Genomic DNA, 22,899 nt, shown 5'->3' on the forward strand with positions numbered 1-22,899 from the left:
AAGGTACCCAATTCACCTCTAAAGTTTGGAGGGCCTTCTGTAAACAATTAGACATCAATGTCAGCCTCGCTTCTGGGTATTATCCTCAATCCAATGATCAGGTGGAACGCCTAAACCAGGAGATTGGCAGATATCTCAGGTCATACTGCAGTCGAGAACAACATCTGAATTCCTCCCTTGGGCCAAATATGCACAATATTTCCTAACCCACTCTTCCACAGGACTCACCCCCTTCCAATGCGTCCTGGGGTTTCAGCCCCCTTGTTCCCATGGTCAGGAGAACCATGTGGACGATTGGATATGGCGCACTGAGAGGGTGTGGGACAGTGTCCATGTTCATCTCCAACGGGCTTTCTGGACACAAGAAATCCAGGTCAACAGATGGCGACTCCCTACCAACCAGGACGAGGGGTCTAACTCTCGAGGAAAGATATCAAGTTGCGGCTACCAAGCAGGAAGCTCAGCCCAAGGTATGGTGGCCCTTTTCGAATTCTTGAAAGAATCAATAAAGTAACATACATTAGCAGGTTTCCTGCTAATTACCATATCTCTCCCTCTTTCCATGTCTCCCTCCTGAAACCTGTCCACCTGGATGCGTGAAGGGGAACTTGTAGCTGGATCGTGAGATGTTGTACATGATGTGAAGCTGGAAGTTGGCTCTAGAGCTGTTGTATGTGACATGAAACTTGTATCTGGCTCAGGAGTCGTCGTCTTTAATGTGACATTGGTAGATGTCTCGGGTGTTGTTGTATGTGATGTGAAACTCGTAGTTGGCTCAGATGTCGTCAAGTCTGATTTGAAACTGATTAGATTGTGAGTTGTCATATGTGATCTAAAACTCACAGCTGCCTTAGGATTTGTCTTTAGGTATGTGAAACTGGAAGTTGTCTCGAGTGTACTTGTATGTGCTGTAAAACTTGTATTTGGCTCTGTGAGTTTTCATATATGATGAGAAACTGGTAGCTGGCTCAAAAGTTCTTGTATAAGAGGGGAACTTGTAGATGGCTCGGGAGTTGATGTATGTGAAGTTAAACCGATTGTTGGCTTGGGAGTTGTCAGTTGTGATGTGAAACTTGTTATTTGCTCAGTAGTTGTGTGTGTGTGACAGCGGTGTAATGATGGTTGATCTTCCATCAACGCAGGTCGCACAAATGCATTCGCTCTCATTCAAACGCTGAATGTATCTACTTCCTTCTTTCCCTTCAATAGAACAGGGAAATAACGAACAAAATGTAATATAATAAGTGAAACGTTCTTAAAGATTAACATGCTTGGTTATTTATAAAAAAAGAAACAATCTAAGTTCGCACATTTATTATTGATAACCCAGTCAGGTTAATTTTGTAATGCTTTCAATGACTTGATTCCTCTGGGGTCAGCAAATGGACAAAGAATGCTATGTAATGTATGGCTTGAGTCAGATGAAAGTTATTTTTTATTACTTATTCAATGCTATTAATGTTGCAAATTTTAATAATAATTTTTTTTCAAATAATTTTCTAACATCCTTAACCTAAATTCTACAGAGCACATGAAGCTGATTATGAGCCTTGGCATACAATCGTGATATACAGTTCATTTAAAAACATAAGTCATTTTTATTTAGGCTTTAACTGAGACTTGCAGTAACTGGTTACATTCAAGTAAAGTTTACCAAATCAAATATTTATAATAATAAAAATATCAACAGAATACCAATGACAGCATAACTTTTGTTAGTACTATTTTGACTAATTTGCAATATTTATCAGATTTTCATAACAGAGAATGCCAAGATTGAACTTTTTTTTTCATAGAAACAGTGAACTAGTAACTTTCTTTCCAATAAATGTCACTTGCTTTGTTGTTTTGTCATCTAATGAACAGCGTTCACATATTTACAAGCTTGACTGAAGTGAAATAAATGATCTCGAAACCACAGAAAGTCCATCATGATGAACAATGAGATTTATACAGATAACAGCTTCTGTAGAAGTAGAGCACATTCTATAATGCAAAAAACACAAGTTGAGCATTTTTGTATTTTCATATACCCATTATGCATCATATAACAATATTTATCAAAAGATCATGCAACTATATGAATTCAAAGGTGTGTGGACATTTCTTTCATTCTGAAGATATTCATGTGTAGTTGGAGTCTGACACACACATAATCACATTCAGTGGAGAAAATTATGATTATAACACTCAATAAATCAAGTTATATCAGGTCATACGATATTCTGTTCTTCTACAATTAGACAGTAATGATTTTTTAATCATTCATTTTTAGTTAGTTCACTAAAATTGACCCTATTTAGGGTCATAATGTTATGCGCATGCATCATTTTAAACATTCCTTTCTCATTCATAAGTAACTTTTGTCCTTGAACTTGATTTTGACGAGAGTTTCCCCTTAAACAATGACAGATCGGTCTAAGAAAGTCTGATACAAAGTAAGTCTTCTGTCTTGATGATACTAGTTTCCACAGCATTAATGCTGAATTAAACAGTGGCGTCAATGCTTTGTGGATCATCAGAGAAATGCCCCGTGACGTCATTGTGAATACAGTAATAATACAGGAAGAGGAAGAACCCTGAAAAAAAGAACAGAGGAACGTATTTCAGCATTTCAAATAAGATTAAATTAATTTGCATGATTTTTTTAAGATGTAAACAAAATAAATAGAATAATTAAATATTTTAATTATTAGTAGTAGTTTCTCAAATAATAAAATAGCAGAATTAATAACTGAATTAATTCAATGAAATAAAATATATATAGGAAAAATATAAGCTTTCTATCAAATGTACTGCAGCATGTGATTGTTCCTCACCCTGAAAGGAGTTGAACACAGTGAATATGTAATATGAGGGAATGAGCATCGGTCCATAACTGAAGAACGCCACAGACCACGTCAGACCGAAGAGCAGGAACAAACTCAACACCATCATCAGCTGCTTTCTGAACGTCTTTCTCTTGCCGTCAACTGCTTTTATGTTTCTGGCCTGAACGACTTTAGTGACGATCATGATGAAGATTCCTGTCGTGAAGATGAAAACTAAAGCGTAGTAGCCGATGTTCACTATGTAGTGAATGTAAGGATTTGTAATCCAGCACCTTGAATTAGAAAAGATTGAATTTAAGAAGGCAATCATTTAACATCAATAAACGTATGAGTTTGCGACATCGAATCATCTTACATTCGTGCAACTTTTCCAGACGTACTGTTTAGGTCAAGCTTTCATATCCTCCTGCGGAAGCAATAGCTACGACTATCGGAGCCGGACACGCTGAAAACACAGAGATAAACTGATTTAAATAAAGGAAAAGATATTTACAGACTACAGTTGGGATACATTTGATTGACAGTCTGAAAGATGCAAGTACGCAAAGTAAAGATATAGTGTCAAATGAATCAACTTTTGTAAACACAGCCAGTCTATTCTCAAAAAAGACTCACCCCAGCCCAACACGGTGATCTTCCTCATGTAGTTTGTGATGGTGATGTTCTGTCTGATGAGCCATAAGTACATATGAAGAGCTTGAATGAAGAACCAGGTGAATGAGGCCAGCATGGAGTAATGCAGGAGCAGCGCTATGAAGACGCACGCAGCGTTGTCTTGTGTGTTAGCGACGCTCTCGTTTGACAAAAACGAGGCATTCAGTAGAAACAAAGACCCAAACATGTTCATCAAGATCTTCGTGGCCTGGTTTGATTTGGCTTTCCTGTTAAAACATAAAAGAACTGTTCTTGTAACCTGAAATGTAATACTTTTGAGGTTTGATTTCAAGTCTAACTCAGTGTTTTATATTTACTCAGACAAATACAAGTCCAAATAGTTTCTTTACCGTAGCAGGAAATGCATGAATAAAGCGATGGATATAAAAAATATGGAGATGCCGCAGCCGATAGAAGATATCATGGTCAGTGATTCCAGGTCCTGTGCTGTGATGTTTGTATCTGACTGAGACTGAGGGATCTGAGAAAACAAAATGAAACAGATCAGCTGAAGGATTTTTAAAACCATTTGCTGTTTGGGAACAAATGTTAAATCCTTATCATTTTTGACATTGTTTTTAAGGATATTGCAAGTGAGAAGCTTCTCACCATCAGCACTGCAAAGAACGTCAGATGTGAGCAGGAACACTTGATGGTGTTGTTGATGATTTCTGTCTCACAGCCGAACGTCGTCCAATTAAGCTCTCCTTCAAAGAAAAGAGAGTAATGAATGACACTGATCATAAAAACCCTGAATGAACAGGGTTCGTTGATTGAAACTGGTCAGTACAGTCATGGATGTCTTTACCTATGCCATCCCAAGAAACACACGATGCCTTATCGGTCTGAAAAACACGTTTATTTTTTTTTGAGTTTACATTGTCTGGTGATTATATCAAAATCTGTAACAAAAACCTTCATTACCTGATCACTTTGTGTAAAGGACATGTCAATGTTGTTGGTAAGGTTGGAGATTTTTGCCCTCATAGTTACACCATAAACTTCATTGTTCAAAATAGTGCCAAAATTGGTTTCATTCTAAAGTAGAAGAAAGCAATCATAAATCAAACATAAGTACATGTGAATAGAATTGAATCCAAAACCTACCTATCTGACTAAAAATAGAAACTTTCAAAAGTCTTACAAGACTTAAAAGTTAAAACAGAAGCGGTGTCGGGTGATTAAAAAAATATAACACTAATTACCATAATGTATTTAGACAACATGTTTACAATGTTCAGTGTAATGTGTCATGTACATTCCTGTTTTAGGGGCGTTCACACAGGATGCTAAAAACTCTAGACGCAGCTAAGGTATGGTTTTAAAAAAAAAACGCAGCACAGAACACAAGGATTGTGAGATGCACTTTTGAGATATTTAAGGCTCTTTTTGTAAAAATTAGACCATCACATGGTGACTTTAAGAAATGTTGTATATTTCAGGTAGTCTGGACACATAAACTATCAGTGCCTTCATTGCCATGTTGTCATCAAATAGTAAACAATAAAATAAAAGCTTAATAAAAGAATAAAAGCTTGAAACGCTTGCCCCGCCTCTGGGGTCTTGTGATTGGTCCACTGTTTTGGAACTGACAAAAGTTGAAATTCCTTTAACATGACACTCGGTATAAGGAATGGAAAAACTTGTTTTTTCGTGAATGGCCACTTTTACAGATTTAACTAAATAATAATAATAATAAACACACTGCAAATACAGGACAACTAAACAGAAACATGCTACAAATAAAATTCTTTGGTTGTTGTGAGCAGTAAAAGGTGAACTCTTAAACTATGTTCTTATTTATAAAGGTTATTTATTGCATTAGCACACACTAGCGGTGCTATTAGCATAGCAAGTTTACTTGCAATGTATTGTGAATCACTAAAAGTAAACGATAGCATGACCTTGGTTTGTTATGAATATAATATTAATGCATGTTCAGCACGTTTACTTGAATTGCAATTGTTACGAAAACACATTTGAAGTTGCTTAGTGCATTTAAATACAAGAGTGGATATTTAAAGTGTACTTAAGAATATTTCTAATAGTTTCATTTCAGCACAAACTTATTTTGCTCAGTTTAATTCTACTTATGTTTTGACTGTATTTTGATAATTATTCATTTCGACTGATATGGAAAAAATATATAGTGTGACAATTTTGGCCATATTGCCTCGGCCCTACATAGAATCATACAGTACCTTGTTTCCTATGTTTCTGAATCGCAGAACTCCAACAAATGCACTTCCATTGTTTTCCAGACATGATTTATCAAAAGCCTCTTTAGAAATCTTTACAGACCAGAAACAATTTGTATTTTGGACACTTTGACTCTCAACAGCCTGTGAAAATAAGAATAACCATGATAACTGAGGAATCATACAATATTTTGATGCATATCAGGTTTATCTGGATTTATCAAGTTTACCATAGCATGATTTAAAGAGTAGCATATTTTAATGTCTTTGGTTTCTGTGTTCTTGGCTTGTACATGTAGAAGGCCAATAACGTCCCCCATGACAATCTCTGCATTGCTTTTATTGTTTTTTTCCATCTCTTCCATCTTCAATTGTAGATTGTCCAAGACTTTTCTGTAAAATGGATTGAATCACATGATATTCTAAAATGGGCTTTAGATTTAATATCCACTGGTAGCTTGCACACTTACGATGCCTTTGAGGGATCAGTATATCCATCTGTTGTCATGTCTGACATCAAACTTGTAGTTGGGTTATGAGATTCCTTTTGTGATATAAATTTTACTGTTGCCTCGGGAGTTGTGGTATGTGGTATATAAGATGGCTCAGTAGTTGATGTCTGTGATGTTGTAGTTGTTGACTCGAATGTTATCAAATGTGATGTGAAACTTGTAGTTGATATGGGAGTTGTTGTATGGGTTGGGAAATTGATAAGTGACTTATTTGTTATGAAAGTGTTAGATAACTCAGGGATTGACTTTGTAGTTGACTCTGGAGTTACCAATTGTGATATGAAGTTTGAAGTTTGATTGAGAAATGTTGTTAGTGATGTGAAACTAGTAGTTTGCTTGGGAGTTGTCGTATTTGATGTGAAAGTGGTAGATGGCTCAGGAGTTGATGTGTGTAATGATGAATTTGAAATTGGCTCCGGAGTTACCAGTTGTGATGTGAAACTGGAAGTTTGATTGAGAAATGTTGTAGGTGATGTGAAACTAGTAGTTTGCTTGGGAGTTGCCGTATTTGATGTGAAAGTGGTAGATGATTCAGGAGTTGACGTGTTTGATGTTAAATTTGCTGCTGACTCTGGAGTTGCCAATTGTGATGTAAATCTTGAAGTTTGATTGAGAAATGTTGTAGGTGATATGAAACTAGTAGTTTGCTTGGGAGTTGTCGTATTTGATGTGAAAGTGGTAGATTGCTCAGGAGTTAATGTGTCTGATGTTGAAGTTACTGTTGACTCTGGAGTTACCAATTGTGATGGAAAACTGGATGTTTGATTGAGAAATGTTGTTAGTGATGTGAAACTAGTAGTTTGCTTGGGAGTTGTCGTATTTGATGTGAAAGTGGTAGATGGCTCAGGAGTTAATGTGTGTAATGATGAATTTGACATTGGCTCCGGAGTTACCAGTTGTGATGTGAAACTGGAAGTTTGATTGAGAAATGTTGTAGATGATGTTAAACTAGTAGTTTGCTTGGGAGTTGTCGTATTTGATGTGAAAGTGGTAGATGGTTCAGGAGTTGATGTGTGTAATGATGAAGTTGTAATTGGCTCGGAGTTACCAATTGTTTTGTGAAACTGGAAGTTTGATTGAGAAATGTTGTAAGTAATGTGAAACTAGTAGTTTGCTTGGGAGTTGTCGTATTTGATGTGAAAGTGGTAGATGGTTCAGGAGTTGATGTGTCTGATGTTAAGTTTGCTTTTGACTCTGGAGTTACCAATTGTGATGTGAAACTGAAAGTTTGATTGAGAGATAATGTAGGTGATGTGAAACTAGTAGTTTCCTTGGTAGTTGTCGTATTTGATGTGAAAGTGGTAGATTGCTCAGGAGTTGATGGAACTGATGTTAAATTTGCTTTTGACTCTGGAGTTACCAATTGTGATGGAAAACTGGATGTTTGATTGAGAAATGTTGTAGGTGATGTGAAACTAGTAGTTTGCTTGGGAGTTGTCGTATTTGATGTGAAAGTGGTAGATGGTTCAGGAGTTGATGTGTGTAATGATGAAGTTGTAATTGGCTCCGGAGTTACCAGTTGTGATGTGAAACTGGAAGTTTGATTGAGAAATGTTGTAGATGATGTTAAACTAGTAGTTTGCTTGGGAGTTGTTGTATTTGATGTGAAAGTGGTAGATTGCTCAGGAGTTGATGTGTCTGATGTTAAATTTGCTGTTGACTCTGGAGTTACCAATTGTGATGTGAAACTGGAAGTTTGATTGAGAGTTAATGTAGGTGATGTGAAACTAGTAGTTTGCTTGGGAGTTGTCGTATTTGATGTGAAAGTGGTAGATGGCTCAGGAGTTGATGTGTCTGATGTTAAATTTGCTATTGACTCTGGAGTTACCAATTGTGATGTGAAACTGGAAGTTTGATTGAGAAATGATGTAGGTAATGTGAAACTAGTAGTTTGCTTGGGAGTTGTCGTATTTGATGTGAAAGTGGTAGATGGCTCAGGAGTTGATGTGTCTGATGTTAAATTTGCTGTTGACTCTGGAGTTACCAATTGTGATGTAAAACTTGAAGTTTGATTGAGAAATGTTGTAGGTGATGTGAAGCTAGTAGTTTGCTTGGGAGTTGTCGTATTTGATGTGAAAGTGGTAGATGGCTCAGGAGTTGATGTGTGTAATGATGAATTTGAAATTGGCTCAGGAGTTACCAATTGTGATGTGAAACTGAAAGTTTGATTGAGAAATGTTGTAGATGATGTTAAACTAGTAGTTTGCTTGGGAGTTTTTGTATTTGATGTGAAAGTGGTAGATTGCTCAGGAGTTGATGTGTCTGATGTTAAATTTGCTATTGACTCTGGCGTTACCAATTGTGATGTGAAACTGGAAGTTTGATTGAGAAATGATGTAGGTAATGTGAAACTAGTAGTTTGCTTGGGAGTTGTCGTATTTGATGTGAAAGTGGTAGATGATTCAGGAGTTGACGTGTTTGATGTTAAATTTGCTGCTGACTCTGGAGTTGCCAATTGTGATGTAAATCTTGAAGTTTGATTGAGAAATGTTGTAGGTGATATGAAACTAGTAGTTTGCTTGGGAGTTGTCGTATTTGATGTGAAAGTGGTAGATTGCTCAGGAGTTAATGTGTCTGATGTTGAAGTTACTGTTGACTCTGGAGTTACCAATTGTGATGGAAAACTGGATGTTTGATTGAGAAATGTTGTTAGTGATGTGAAACTAGTAGTTTGCTTGGGAGAGTTGTCGTATTTGATGTGAAAGTGGTAGATGGCTCAGGAGTTAATGTGTGTAATGATGAATTTGAAATTGGCTCCGGAGTTACCAGTTGTGATGTGAAACTGGAAGTTTGATTGAGAAATGTTGTAGATGATGTTAAACTAGTAGTTTGCTTGGGAGTTGTCGTATTTGATGTGAAAGTGGTAGATGGTTCAGGAGTTGATGTGTGTAATGATGAAGTTGTAATTGGCTCCGGAGTTACCAATTGTTTTGTGAAACTGGAAGTTTGATTGAGAAATGTTGTAAGTAATGTGAAACTAGTAGTTTGCTTGGGAGTTGTCGTATTTGATGTGAAAGTGGTAGATGGTTCAAGAGTTGATGTGTCTGATGTTAAGTTTGCTTTTGACTCTGGAGTTACCAATTGTGATGTGAAACTGAAAGTTTGATTGAGAGATAATGTAGGTGATGTGAAACTAGTAGTTTCCTTGGTAGTTGTCGTATTTGATGTGAAAGTGGTAGATTGCTCAGGAGTTGATGGAACTGATGTTAAATTTGCTTTTGACTCTGGAGTTACCAATTGTGATGGAAAACTGGATGTTTGATTGAGAAATGTTGTAGGTGATGTGAAACTAGTAGTTTGCTTGGGAGTTGTCGTATTTGATGTGAAAGTGGTAGATTGCTCAGGAGTTAATGTGTCTGATGTTAAATTTGCTGTTGACTCTGGAGTTACCAATTGTGATGGAAAACTGGATGTTTGATTGAGAAATGTTGTAGGTGATGTGAAACTAGTAGTTTGCTTGGGAGTTGTCGTATTTGATGTGAAAGTGGTAGATGGCTCAGGAGTTGATGTGTCTGATGTTAAATTTGCTGTTGACTCTGGAGTTACCAATTGTGATGTAAAACTTGAAGTTTGATTGAGAAATGTTGTAGGTGATGTGAAGCTAGTAGTTTGCTTGGGAGTTGTATTTGATGTGAAAGTGGTAGATGATTCAGGAGTTGACGTGTTTGATGTTAAATTTGCTGCTGACTCTGGAGTTGCCAATTGTGATGTAAAACTTGAAGTTTGATTGAGAAATGATGTAGGTGATATGAAACTCGTAGTTTGCTTGGGAGTTGTCGTATTTGGTGTGAAAGTGGTAGATTGCTCAGGAGTTAATGTGTCTGATGTTGAATTTACTGTTGACTCTGGAGTTACCAATTGTGATGTGAAACTGGATGTTTGATTGAGAAATGTTGTTAGTGATGTGAAACTAGTAATTTGCTTGGGAGTTGTCGTATTTGATGTGAAAGTGGTAGATGGCTCAGGAGTTAATGTGTGTAATGATGAATTTGAAATTGGCTCCGGAGTTACCAGTTGTGATGTGAAACTGGAAGTTTGATTGAGAGATAATGTAGGTGATGTGAAACTAGTAGTTTGCTTGGGAGTTGTCGTATTTGATGTGAAAGTGGTAGATTGCTCAGGAGTTGATGTGTCTGATGTTAAATTTACTGTTGACTCTGGAGTTACCAATTGTGATGGAAAACTGGATGTTTGATTGAGAAATGTTGTTAGTGATGTGAAACTAGTAGTTTGCTTGGGAGTTGTCGTATTTGATGTGAAAGTGGTAGATGGTTCAGGAGTTGATGTGTGTAATGATGAAGTTGTAATTGGCTCCGAGTTACCAATTGTTTTGTGAAACTGGAAGTTTGATTGAGAAATGTTGTAAGTAATGTGAAACTAGTAGTTTGCTTGTGAGTTGTCGTATTTGATGTGAAAGTGGTAGATGGTTCAGGAGTTGATGTGTCTGATGTTAAGTTTGCTTTTGACTCTGGAGTTACCAATTGTGATGTGAAACTGAAAGTTTGATTGAGAGATAATGTAGGTGATGTGAAACTAGTAGTTTCCTTGGTAGTTGTCGTATTTGATGTGAAAGTGGTAGATTGCTCAGGAGTTGATGGAACTGATGTTAAATTTGCTTTTGACTCTGGAGTTACCAATTGTGATGGAAAACTGGATGTTTGATTGAGAAATGTTGTTAGTGATGTGAAACTAGTAGTTTGCTTGGGAGTTGTCGTATTTGATGTGAAAGTGGTAGATGGCTCAGGAGTTGATGTGTGTAATGATGAATTTGAAATTGGCTCCAGAGTTACCAATTGTGATGTGAAACTGGAAGTTTGATTGAGAAATGTTGTAGGTGATGTGAAACTAGTAGTTTGCTTGGGAGTTGTCGTATTTGATGTGAAAGTGGTAGATTGCTCAGGAGTTGATGTGTCTGATGTTAAATTTGCTGTTGACTCTGGAGTTACCAATTGTGATGTAAAACTGGAAGTTTCATTGAGAGATAATGTAGGTGATGTGAAACTAGTAGTTTGCGTGGGAGTTGTCGTATTTGATGTGAAAGTGGTAGATGGCTCAGGAGTTGATGTGTGTAATGATGAATTTGAAATTGGCTCCAGAGTTACCAATTGTGATGTGAAACTGGAAGTTTGATTGAGAAATGTTGTAGGTGATGTGAAACTAGTAGTTTGCTTGGGAGTTGTTGTATTTGATGTGAAAGTGGTAGATTGCTCAGGAGTTGATGTGTCTGATGTTAAATTTGCTGTTGACTCTGGAGTTACCAATTGTGATGTAAAACTGGAAGTTTGATTGAGAGATAATGTAGGTGATGTGAAACTAGTAGTTTGCTTGGGAGTTGCCGTATTTGATGTGAAAGTGGTAGATGGCTCAGGAGTTGATGTGTCTGATGTTAAATTTGCTGTTGACTCTGGAGTTACCAATTGTGATGTGAAACTGGAAGTTTGATTGAGAAATGTTGTAAGTAATGTGAAACTAGTAGTTTGCTTGGGAGTTGTCGTATTTGATGTGAAAGTGGTAGATGATTCAGGAGTTGACGTGTTTGATGTTAAATTTGCTGCTGACTCTGGAGTTGCCAATTGTGATATAAAACTTGAAGTTTGATTGAGAAATGTTGTAAGTGATGTGAAACTAGTAGTTTGCTTGGGAGTTGTCGTATTTGATGTGAAAGTGGTAGATGGTTCAGGAGTTGATGTGTGTAATGATGAATTTGAAATTGGCTCCGGAGTTACCAATTGTGATGTGAAACTGGAAGTTTGATTAAGAAATTTTGTAGATGATGTTAAACTAGTAATTTGCTTGGGAGTTGTCGTATTTGATGTGAAAGTGGTAGATGGCTCAGGAGTTGACGTGTCTGATGTTAAATTTGCTGTTGACTCTGGAGTTACCAATTGTGATGTAAAACTTGAAGTCTGATTGAGAAATGTTGTAGGTGATATGAAACTAGTAGTTTGCTTGGGAGTTGTCGTATTTGATGTGAAAGTGGTAGATTGCTCAGGAGTTGATGTGTCTGATGTTAAATTTGCTGTTGACTCTGGAGTTACCAATTGTGATATAAAACTGGATGTTTGATTGAGAAATGTTGTAAGTAATGTGAAACTAGTAGTTTGCTTGGGAGTTGTCGTATTTGATGTGAAAGTGGTAGATGGTTCAGGAGTTGATGTGTGTAATGATGAATTTGAAATTGGCTCCGGAGTTACCAATTGTGATGTGAAACTGGAAGTTTGATTAAGAAATTTTGTAGATGATGTTAAACTAGTAATTTGCTTGGGAGTTGTCGTATTTGATGTGAAAGTGGTAGATGGCTCAGGAGTTGATGTATCTGATGTTAAATTTCCTGTTGACTCTGGAGTTACCAATTGTGATGTGAAACTTGAAGTTTGATTGAGAAATGTTGTAGGTGATGTGAAGCTAGTACTTTGCTTGGGAGTTGCCGTATTTGATGTGAAAGTGGTAGATGGCTCAGGAGTTGATGTGTGTAATGATAAGGTTGTAATTGGCTCCGGAGTTACCAATTGTTTTGTGAAACTGGAAGTTTGATTGAGAGATAATGTAGGTGATGTGAAACTAGTAGTTTGCTTGGGAGTTGTCGTATTTGATGTAAAAGTGGTAGATGGTTCAGGAGTTGATGTGTCTGATGTTAAGTTTGCTTTTGACTCCGGAGTTACCAATTGTTTTGTGAAACTGGAAGTTTGATTGAGAAATGTTGTAAGTAATGTGAAACTAGTAGTTTGCTTGGGAGTTGTCATGTTTGATGTGAAAGTGGTAGATGATTCAGGAGTTGACGTGTTTGATGTTAAATTTGCTGCTGACTCTGGAGTTGCCAATTGTGATGTAAAACTTGAAGTTTGATTGAGAAATGTTGTTAGTGATGTGAAACTAGTAGTTTGCTTGGGAGTTGTCGTATTTGATGTGAAAGTGGTAGATGGCTCAGGAGTTAATGTGTGTAATGATGAATTTGAAATTGGCTCCGGAGTTACCAGTTGTGATGTGAAACTGGAAGTTTGATTGAGAAATGTTGTAGATGATGTGAAACTAGTAGTTTGCTTGGGAGTTGTCGTATTTGATGTGAAAGTGGTAGATTGCTCAGGAGTTGATGTGTCTGATGTTAAATTTGCTGTTGACTCTGGAGTTACCAATTGTGATGGAAAACTGGATGTTTGATTGAGAAATGTTGTAGGTGATGTGAAACTAGTAGTTTGCTTGGGAGTTGTCGTATTTGATGTGAAAGTGGTAGATTGCTCAGGAGTTGATGTGTCTGATGTTAAATTTGCTGTTGACTCTGGAGTTACCAATTGTGATGTGAAACTGGAAGTTTGATTGAGAGTTAATGTAGGTGATGTGAAACTAGTAGTTTGCTTGGGAGTTGTTGTATTTGATGTGAAAGTGGTAGATTGCTCAGGAGTTGATGTGTCTGATGTTAAATTTGCTATTGACTCTGGCGTTACCAATTGTGATGTGAAACTGGAAGTTTGATTGAGAAACGATGTAGGTAATGTGAAACTAGTAGTTTGCTTGGGAGTTGTCGTATTTGATGTGAAAGTGGTAGATGGCTCAGGAGTTGATGTGTCTGATGTTAAATTTGCTGTTGACTCTGGAGTTACCAATTGTGATGTAAAACTTGAAGTTTGATTGAGAAATGTTGTAGGTGATGTGAAGCTAGTAGTTTGCTTGGGAGTTGTCGTATTTGATGTGAAAGTGGTAGATGGCTCAGGAGTTGATGTGTGTAATGATGAATTTGAAATTGGCTCCGGAGTTACCAGTTGTGATGTGAAACTGGAAGTTTGATTGAGAAATGTTGTAGATGATGTTAAACTAGTAGTTTGCTTGGGAGTTGTTGTATTTGATGTGAAAGTGGTAGATTGCTCAGGAGTTGATGTGTCTGATGTTAAATTTGCTATTGACTCTGGCGTTACCAATTGTGATGTGAAACTGGAAGTTTGATTGAGAAATGATGTAGGTAATGTGAAACTAGTAGTTTGCTTGGGAGTTGCCGTATTTGATGTGAAAGTGGTAGATGATTCAGGAGTTGACGTGTTTGATGTTAAATTTGCTGCTGACTCTGGAGTTGCCAATTGTGATGTAAATCTTGAAGTTTGATTGAGAAATGTTGTAGGTGATATGAAACTAGTAGTTTGCTTGGGAGTTGTCGTATTTGATGTGAAAGTGGTAGATTGCTCAGGAGTTAATGTGTCTGATGTTGAAGTTACTGTTGACTCTGGAGTTACCAATTGTGATGGAAAACTGGATGTTTGATTGAGAAATGTTGTTAGTGATGTGAAACTAGTAGTTTGCTTGGGAGTTGTCGTATTTGATGTGAAAGTGGTAGATGGCTCAGGAGTTAATGTGTGTAATGATGAATTTGACATTGGCTCGGAGTTACCAGTTGTGATGTGAAACTGGAAGTTTGATTGAGAAATGTTGTAGATGATGTTAAACTAGTAGTTTGCTTGGGAGTTGTCGTATTTGATGTGAAAGTGGTAGATGGTTCAGGAGTTGATGTGTGTAATGATGAAGTTGTAATTGGCTCCGGAGTTACCAATTGTTTTGTGAAACTGGAAGTTTGATTGAGAAATGTTGTAAGTAATGTGAAACTAGTAGTTTGCTTGGGAGTTGTCGTATTTGATGTGAAAGTGGTAGATGGTTCAGGAGTTGATGTGTCTGATGTTAAGTTTGCTTTTGACTCTGGAGTTACCAATTGTGATGTGAAACTGAAAGTTTGATTGAGAGATAATGTAGGTGATGTGAAACTAGTAGTTTCCTTGGTAGTTGTCGTATTTGATGTGAAAGTGGTAGATTGCTCAGGAGTTGATGGAACTGATGTTAAATTTGCTTTTGACTCTGGAGTTACCAATTGTGATGGAAAACTGGATGTTTGATTGAGAAATGTTGTAGGTGATGTGAAACTAGTAGTTTGCTTGGGAGTTGTCGTATTTGATGTGAAAGTGGTAGATGGCTCAGGAGTTGATGTGTCTGATGTTAAATTTGCTGTTGACTCTGGAGTTACCAATTGTGATGGAAAACTGGATGTTTGATTGAGAAATGTTGTTAGTGATGTGAAACTAGTAGTTTGCTTGGGAGTTGTCGTATTTGATGTGAAAGTGGTAGATGGCTCAGGAGTTGATGTGTCTGATGTTAAATTTGCTGTTGACTCTGGAGTTACCAATTGTGATGTAAAACTTGAAGTTTGATTGAGAAATGTTGTAGGTGATGTGAAGCTAGTAGTTTGCTTGGGAGTTGTATTTGATGTGAAAGTGGTAGATGATTCAGGAGTTGATGGAACTGATGTTAAATTTGCTTTTGACTCTGGAGTTACCAATTGTGATGGAAAACTGGATGTTTGATTGAGAAATGTTGTTAGTGATGTGAAACTAGTAGTTTGCTTGGGAGTTGTCGTATTTGATGTGAAAGTGGTAGATGGCTCAGGAGTTGATGTGTGTAATGATGAATTTGAAATTGGCTCCAGAGTTACCAATTGTGATGTGAAACTGGAAGTTTGATTGAGAAATGTTGTAGGTGATGTGAAACTAGTAGTTTGCTTGGGAGTTGTTGTATTTGATGTGAAAGTGGTAGATGGCTCAGGAGTTGATATGTCTGATGTTAAATTTGCTGTTGACTCTGGAGTTACCAATTGTGATGTGAAACTAGAAGTTTCATTGAGAGATAATGTAGGTGATGTGAAACTAGTAGTTTGCTTGGGAGTTGTCGTATTTGATGTGAAAGTGGTAGATGGCTCAGGAGTTGATGTGTGTAATGATGAATTTGAAATTGGCTCCAGAGTTACCAATTGTGATGTGAAACTGGAAGTTTGATTGAGAAATGTTGTAGGTGATGTGAAACTAGTAGTTTGCTTGGGAGTTGTTGTATTTGATGTGAAAGTGGTAGATTGCTCAGGAGTTGATGTGTCTGATGTTAAATTTGCTGTTGACTCTGGAGTTACCAATTGTGATGTAAAACTGGAAGTTTGATTGAGAGATAATGTAGGTGATGTGAAACTAGTAGTTTGCTTGGGAGTTGCCGTATTTGATGTGAAAGTGGTAGATGGCTCAGGAGTTGATGTGTCTGATGTTAAATTTGCTATTGACTCTGGAGTTACCAATTGTGATGTGAAACTGGAAGTTTGATTGAGAAATGTTGTAGGTAATGTGAAACTAGTAGTTTGCTTGGGAGTTGCCGTATTTGATGTGAAAGTGGTAGATGATTCAGGAGTTGACGTGTTTGATGTTAAATTTGCTGCTGACTCTGGAGTTGCCAATTGTGATGTAAATCTTGAAGTTTGATTGAGAAATGTTGTAGGTGATATGAAACTAGTAGTTTGCTTGGGAGTTGTCGTATTTGATGTGAAAGTGGTAGATTGCTCAGGAGTTAATGTGTCTGGTGTTGAAGTTACTGTTGACTCTGGAGTTACCAATTGTGATGGAAAACTGGATGTTTGATTGAGAAATGTTGTTAGTGATGTGAAACTAGTAGTTTGCTTGGGAGTTGTCGTATTTGATGTGAAAGTGGTAGATGGTTCAGGAGTTGATGTGTGTAATGATGAAGTTGTAATTGGCTCCGGAGTTACCAATTGTTTTGTGAAACTGGAAGTTTGATTGAGAAATGTTGTAGGTGATGTGAAACTAGTAGTTTGCTTGGGAGTTGTCGTATTTGATGTGAAAGTGGTAGATGGCTCAGGAGTTGATGTGTGTAATGATGAATTTGAAATTGGCTCCGGAGTTACCAGTTGTGATGTGAAACTGGAAGTTTGATTGAGAGTTAATGTAGGTGATGTGAAACTAGTAGTTTGCTTGGGAGTTGTCGTATTTGATGTGAAAGTGGTAGATGGCTCAGGAGTTGATGTGTCTGATGTTAAATTTGCTATTGACTCTGGAGTTACCAATTGTGATGTGAAACTGGAAGTTTGATTGAGAAATGATGTAGGTAATGTGAAACTAGTAGTTTGCTTGGGAGTTGTCGTATTTGATGTGAAAGTGGTAGATGGCTCAGGAGTTGATGTGTCTGATGTTAAATTTGCTGTTGACTCTGGAGTTACCAATTGTGATGTAAAACTTGAAGTTTGATTGAGAAATGTTGTAGGTGATGTGAAGCTAGTAGTTTGCTTGGGAGTTGTCGTATTTGATGTGAAAGTGGTAGATGGCTCAGGAGTTAATGTGTGTAATGATGAATTTGACATTGGCTCCGGAGTTACCAGTTGTGATGTGAAACTGGAAGTTTGATTGAGAAATGTTGTAGATGATGTTAAACTAGTAGTTTGCTTGGGAGTTGTCGTATTTGATGTGAAAGTGGTAGATGGTTCAGGAGTTGATGTGTGTAATGATGAAGTTGTAATTGGCTCCGGAGTTACCAATTGTTTTGTGAAACTGGAAGTTTGATTGAGAAATGTTGTAAGTAATGTGAAACTAGTAGTTTGCTTGGGAGTTGTCGTATTTGATGTGAAAGTGGTAGATGGTTCAGGAGTTGATGTGTCTGATGTTAAGTTTGCTTTTGACTCTGGAGTTACCAATTGTGATGTGAAACTGAAAGTTTGATTGAGAGATAATGTAGGTGATGTGAAACTAGTAGTTTCCTTGGTAGTTGTCGTATTTGATGTGAAAGTGGTAGATTGCTCAGGAGTTGATGGAACTGATGTTAAATTTGCTTTTGACTCTGGAGTTACCAATTGTGATGGAAAACTGGATGTTTGATTGAGAAATGTTGTTAGTGATGTGAAACTAGTAGTTTGCTTGGGAGTTGTCGTATTTGATGTGAAAGTGGTAGATGGCTCAGGAGTTGATGTGTCTGATGTTAAATTTGCTGTTGACTCTGGAGTTACCAATTGTGATGTAAAACTTGAAGTTTGATTGAGAAATGATGTAGGTGATATGAAACTCGTAGTTTGCTTGGGAGTTGTCGTATTTGGTGTGAAAGTGGTAGATTGCTCAGGAGTTAATGTGTCTGATGTTGAATTTACTGTTGACTCTGGAGTTACCAATTGTGATGTGAAACTGGATGTTTGATTGAGAAATGTTGTTAGTGATGTGAAACTAGTAGTTTGCTTGGGAGTTGTCGTATTTGATGTGAAAGTGGTAGATGGCTCAGGAGTTAATGTGTGTAATGATGAATTTGAAATTGGCTCCGGAGTTACCAGTTGTGATGTGAAACTGGAAGTTTGATTGAGAGATAATGTAGGTGATGTGAAACTAGTAGTTTGCTTGGGAGTTGTCGTATTTGATGTGAAAGTGGTAGATTGCTCAGGAGTTGATGTGTCTGATGTTAAATTTACTGTTGACTCTGGAGTTACCAATTGTGATGGAAAACTGGATGTTTGATTGAGAAATGTTGTTAGTGATGTGAAACTAGTAGTTTGCTTGGGAGTTGTCGTATTTGATGTGAAAGTGGTAGATGGCTCAGGAGTTAATGTGTGTAATGATGAATTTGAAATTGGCTCCGGAGTTACCAGTTGTGATGTGAAACTGGAAGTTTGATTGAGAAATGTTGTAGATGATGTTAAACTAGTAGTTTGCTTGGGAGTTGTCGTATTTGATGTGAAAGTGGTAGATGGTTCAGGAGTTGATGTGTGTAATGATGAAGTTGTAATTGGCTCCGGAGTTACCAATTGTTTTGTGAAACTGGAAGTTTGATTGAGAAATGTTGTAAGTAATGTGAAACTAGTAGTTTGCTTTGTGAGTTGTCGTATTTGATGTGAAAGTGGTAGATTGCTCAGGAGTTGATGTGTCTGATGTTAAATTTGCTGTTGACTCTGGAGTTACCAATTGTGATGTAAAACTTGAAGTCTGATTGAGAAATGTTGTAGGTGATGTGAAACTAGTAGTTTGCTTGGGAGTTGTCGTATTTGATGTGAAAGTGGTAGATGGCTCAGGAGTTGATGTGTGTAATGATGAATTTGAAATTGGCTCCGGAGTTACCAGTTGTGATGTGAAACTGGAAGTTTGATTGAGAAATGTTGTAGATGATGTTAAACTAGTAGTTTGCTTGGGAGTTGTCGTATTTGATGTGAAAGTGGTAGATTGCTCAGGAGTTAATGTGTCTGATGTTGAAGTTACTGTTGACTCTGGAGTTACCAATTGTGATGGAAAACTGGATGTTTGATTGAGAAATGTTGTTAGTGATGTGAAACTAGTAGTTTGCTTGGGAGTTGTCGTATTTGATGTGAAAGTGGTAGATGGCTCAGGAGTTAATGTGTGTAATGATGAATTTGACATTGGCTCGGAGTTACCAGTTGTGATGTGAAACTGGAAGTTTGATTGAGAAATGTTGTAGATGATGTTAAACTAGTAGTTTGCTTGGGAGTTGTCGTATTTGATGTGAAAGTGGTAGATGGTTCAGGAGTTGATGTGTGTAATGATGAAGTTGTAATTGGCTCCGGAGTTACCAATTGTTTTGTGAAACTGGAAGTTTGATTGAGAAATGTTGTAAGTAATGTGAAACTAGTAGTTTGCTTGGGAGTTGTCGTATTTGATGTGAAAGTGGTAGATGGTTCAGGAGTTGATGTGTCTGATGTTAAGTTTGCTTTTGACTCTGGAGTTACCAATTGTGATGTGAAACTGAAAGTTTGATTGAGAGATAATGTAGGTGATGTGAAACTAGTAGTTTCCTTGGTAGTTGTCGTATTTGATGTGAAAGTGGTAGATTGCTCAGGAGTTGATGGAACTGATGTTAAATTTGCTTTTGACTCTGGAGTTACCAATTGTGATGTAAAACTGGATGTTTGATTGAGAAATGTTGTTAGTGATGTGAAACTAGTAGTTTGCTTGGGAGTTGTCGTATTTGATGTGAAAGTGGTAGATGGTTCAGGAGTTGACGTGTTTGATGTTAAATTTGCTGCTGACTCTGGAGTTGCCAATTGTGATGTAAAACTTGAAGTTTGATTGAGAAATGATGTAGGTGATATGAAACTCGTAGTTTGCTTGGGAGTTGTCGTATTTGATGTGAAAGTGGTAGATGGCTCAGGAGTTAATGTGTGTAATGATGAATTTGAAATTGGCTCGGAGTTACCAGTTGTGATGTGAAACTGGAAGTTTGATTGAGAGATAATGTAGGTGATGTGAAACTAGTAGTTTGCTTGAGAGTTGTCGTATTTGATGTGAAAGTGGTAGATGGTTCAGGAGTTGATGTGTGTAATGATGAAGTTGTAATTGGCTCCGGAGTTACCAATTGTTTTGTGAAACTGGAAGTTTGATTGAGAAATGTTGTAAGTAATGTGAAACTAGTAGTTTGCTTGGGAGTTGTCGTATTTGATGTGAAAGTGGTAGATGGCTCAGGAGTTGATGTGTCTGATGTTAAATTTGCTGTTGACTCTGGAGTTACCAATTGTGATGTAAAACTTGAAGTTTGATTGAGAAATGTTGTAGGTGATGTGAAGCTAGTAGTTTGCTTGGGAGTTGTCGTATTTGATGTGAAAGTGGTAGATGGCTCAGGAGTTAATGTGTGTAATGATGAATTTGAAATTGGCTCCGGAGTTACCAGTTGTGATGTGAAACTGGAAGTTTGATTGAGAAATGTTGTAGATGATGTTAAACTAGTAGTTTGCTTGGGAGTTGTCGTATTTGATGTGAAAGTGGTAGATTGCTCAGGAGTTAATGTGTCTGATGTTGAAGTTACTGTTGACTCTGGAGTTACCAATTGTGATGGAAAACTGGATGTTTGATTGAGAAATGTTGTTAGTGATGTGAAACTAGTAGTTTGCTTGGGAGTTGTCGTATTTGATGTGAAAGTGGTAGATTGCTCAGGAGTTGATGTGTCTGATGTTAAATTTGCTGTTGACTCTGGAGTTACCAATTGTGATGTAAAACTTGAAGTTTGATTGAGAAATGTTGTAGGTGATGTGAAGCTAGTAGTTTGCTTGGGAGTTGTATTTGATGTGAAAGTGGTAGATGATTCAGGAGTTGACGTGTTTGATGTTAAATTTGCTGCTGACTCTGGAGTTGCCAATTGTGATGTAAAACTTGAAGTTTGATTGAGAAATGATGTAGGTGATATGAAACTAGTAGTTTGCTTGGGAGTTGTCGTATTTGATGTGAAAGTGGTAGATTGCTCAGGAGTTAATGTGTCTGATGTTGAATTTACTGTTGACTCTGGAGTTACCAATTGTGATGTGAAACTGGATGTTTGATTGAGAAATGTTGTTAGTGATGTGAAACTAGTAATTTGCTTGGGAGTTGTCGTATTTGATGTGAAAGTGGTAGATGGCTCAGGAGTTAATGTGTGTAATGATGAATTTGAAATTGGCTCGGAGTTACCAGTTGTGATGTGAAACTGAAAGTTTGATTGAGAGATAATGTAGGTGATGTGAAACTAGTAGTTTGCTTGGGAGTTGTCGTATTTGATGTGAAAGTGGTAGATGGTTCAGGAGTTGATGTGTGTAATGATGAAGTTGTAATTGGCTCCGGAGTTACCAATTGTTTTGTGAAACTGGAAGTTTGATTGAGAAATGTTGTAAGTAATGTGAAACTAGTAGTTTGCTTGGGAGTTGTCGTATTTGATGTGAAAGTGGTAGATTGCTCAGGAGTTAATGTGTCTGATGTTGAATTTACTGTTGACTCTGGAGTTACCAATTGTGATGTGAAACTGGATGTTTGATTGAGAAATGTTGTTAGTGATGTGAAACTAGTAGTTTGCTTGGGAGTTGTCGTATTTGATGTGAAAGTGGTAGATTGCTCAGGAGTTGATGTGTCTGATGTTAAATTTGCTGTTGACTCTGGAGTTACCAATTGTGATGTGAAATTTGAAGTTTGATTGAGAAATGTTGCATGTGATGTGAAACTAGTAGTTTGCTTGGGAGTTGCCGTATTTGATGTGAAAGTGGTAGATGGTTCAGGAGTTGATGTGTCCGATGTTAAATTTGTAGTTGGCTCTGGAGTTAGCAATTGTGATGTGAAACTCGTTGGTTTGGAAGATGGGAAACTTGTAGTTTGCTCAGGTGTCGCTGTATCTGATGTAAAATCGTTAGACCCATTGTGAATTGTGGTGTGTGACATTGTTGTAATGGTGCTTGACGTTCCATCAAACACAGGCCACACAAATCCATTTAGTCCCATTTAAACGTAGAATGTATCTGCCTCCTGTTTCCACTTTAAAACAGCAAGTAATTATTATTAATTTTATTAAAAACGTGAAATGAGATAAGACAACTTAAAGATTAATATATTCTAATGCATGTTGATTATTTATAAAAGAAGACAGATTGAAATGTCAAAATTATATTGATGCATGTTCATCAATTCACATATTATTGACAGTCCAGTCATGTTGATTTTTGATGCTTTGAAAAACGTCATTTAAACCATTAAACAGTGTCAACTTAACATGAATGAATTAGTCAGCATGCTTTTTATAGCAGGTGCATTTCATGTTAAAGGCCTAACATTACCAAACCTAGTGATTTTTTTATTAAAGAAAAGAAATGCATTATCAGTTGACATCTTGTACTATATTTATTTTGATTCTGAAATTTAATCTTGATGGGTGTGAAACTGGTAACTTACTGGAAAAAACTACTGAAAAGCAGTTAATGAATCTTAGTTTTTATCAGACTTACCACTGCATGCATCATTGTTATAAAGCGCGTTTGTGCATTTATCTCCAGGATCAACGGGATCAATGTTCAGACATCCTTAAGAGATCATAAGAAAACATTTCGTATATGAAAAAAACAAACTAACAAACAAACAACAAAAAAACAACATCTACACTAAAGAACAGCAGAGGAAT

The 22,899-nt window shown here is 37.0% G+C and overlaps 3 protein-coding genes across 3 annotated transcripts; all 3 read right to left on the reverse strand.

Annotated features, from left to right (window-relative positions):
• Window positions 1–1,563: 1,563 nt before the first annotated feature.
• Window positions 1,564–3,213, reverse strand: LOC122334508 (adhesion G-protein coupled receptor G2-like). The gene is made up of 3 exons (XM_043232501.1): window positions 3,187–3,213; window positions 2,820–3,103; window positions 1,564–2,579 (listed from the first exon to the last, which is right to left on the reverse strand). Coding segments are annotated over exons 1-3 (378 nt in total). The 5' UTR covers window positions 3,189–3,213; the 3' UTR covers window positions 1,564–2,487.
• Window position 3,214: 1 nt separating this feature from the next.
• LOC122334431 (adhesion G-protein coupled receptor G2-like) lies at window positions 3,215–7,221 on the reverse strand. Its single transcript, XM_043232338.1, has 9 exons — window positions 6,154–7,221; window positions 5,914–6,076; window positions 5,687–5,827; window positions 4,410–4,523; window positions 4,294–4,330; window positions 4,095–4,192; window positions 3,836–3,966; window positions 3,447–3,712; window positions 3,215–3,276 (listed from the first exon to the last, which is right to left on the reverse strand). Exons 1-9 carry the CDS (start codon window positions 7,071–7,073, stop codon window positions 3,215–3,217), a joined length of 1,932 nt encoding a protein of 643 aa, XP_043088273.1. The 5' UTR covers window positions 7,074–7,221.
• Window positions 7,222–9,223: 2,002 nt separating this feature from the next.
• On the reverse strand, window positions 9,224–22,436 carry LOC122334433 (cell wall protein DAN4-like). Its single transcript, XM_043232339.1, has 3 exons — window positions 22,426–22,436; window positions 10,518–11,580; window positions 9,224–9,289 (listed from the first exon to the last, which is right to left on the reverse strand). Exons 1-3 carry the CDS (start codon window positions 22,434–22,436, stop codon window positions 9,224–9,226), a joined length of 1,140 nt encoding a protein of 379 aa, XP_043088274.1.
• Window positions 22,437–22,899: the final 463 nt, after the last annotated feature.

Source organism: Puntigrus tetrazona, unplaced genomic scaffold (assembly GCF_018831695.1).
Source record: "Puntigrus tetrazona isolate hp1 unplaced genomic scaffold, ASM1883169v1 S000000528, whole genome shotgun sequence".
Lineage (NCBI taxonomy): Eukaryota > Metazoa > Chordata > Actinopteri > Cypriniformes > Cyprinidae > Puntigrus > Puntigrus tetrazona.

Coding starts and splice junctions, on each gene's coding strand:
- LOC122334433 (XM_043232339.1), bottom strand. Junction 9,290..10,517: donor CCAGTTTCACAAAACAATTG/GTAACTCGGAGC, acceptor TCAAACTTTCAG/TTTCACATCACAATTGGTAA.
- LOC122334508 (XM_043232501.1), bottom strand. Junction 2,580..2,819: donor TGTGTTCAACTCCTTTCAGG/GTGAGGAACAAT, acceptor TCTTTTTTTCAG/GGTTCTTCCTCTTCCTGTAT.
- LOC122334431 (XM_043232338.1), bottom strand. CDS start 7,073: ATGTCAAATTCATCATTACACACATTAACTCCTGAGCCATCTACCACT. Junction 6,077..6,153: donor ACTGATCCCTCAAAGGCATC/GTAAGTGTGCAA, acceptor TCCATTTTACAG/AAAAGTCTTGGACAATCTAC. Junction 3,277..3,446: donor GATCACCGTGTTGGGCTGGG/GTGAGTCTTTTT, acceptor CTGTGTTTTCAG/CGTGTCCGGCTCCGATAGTC.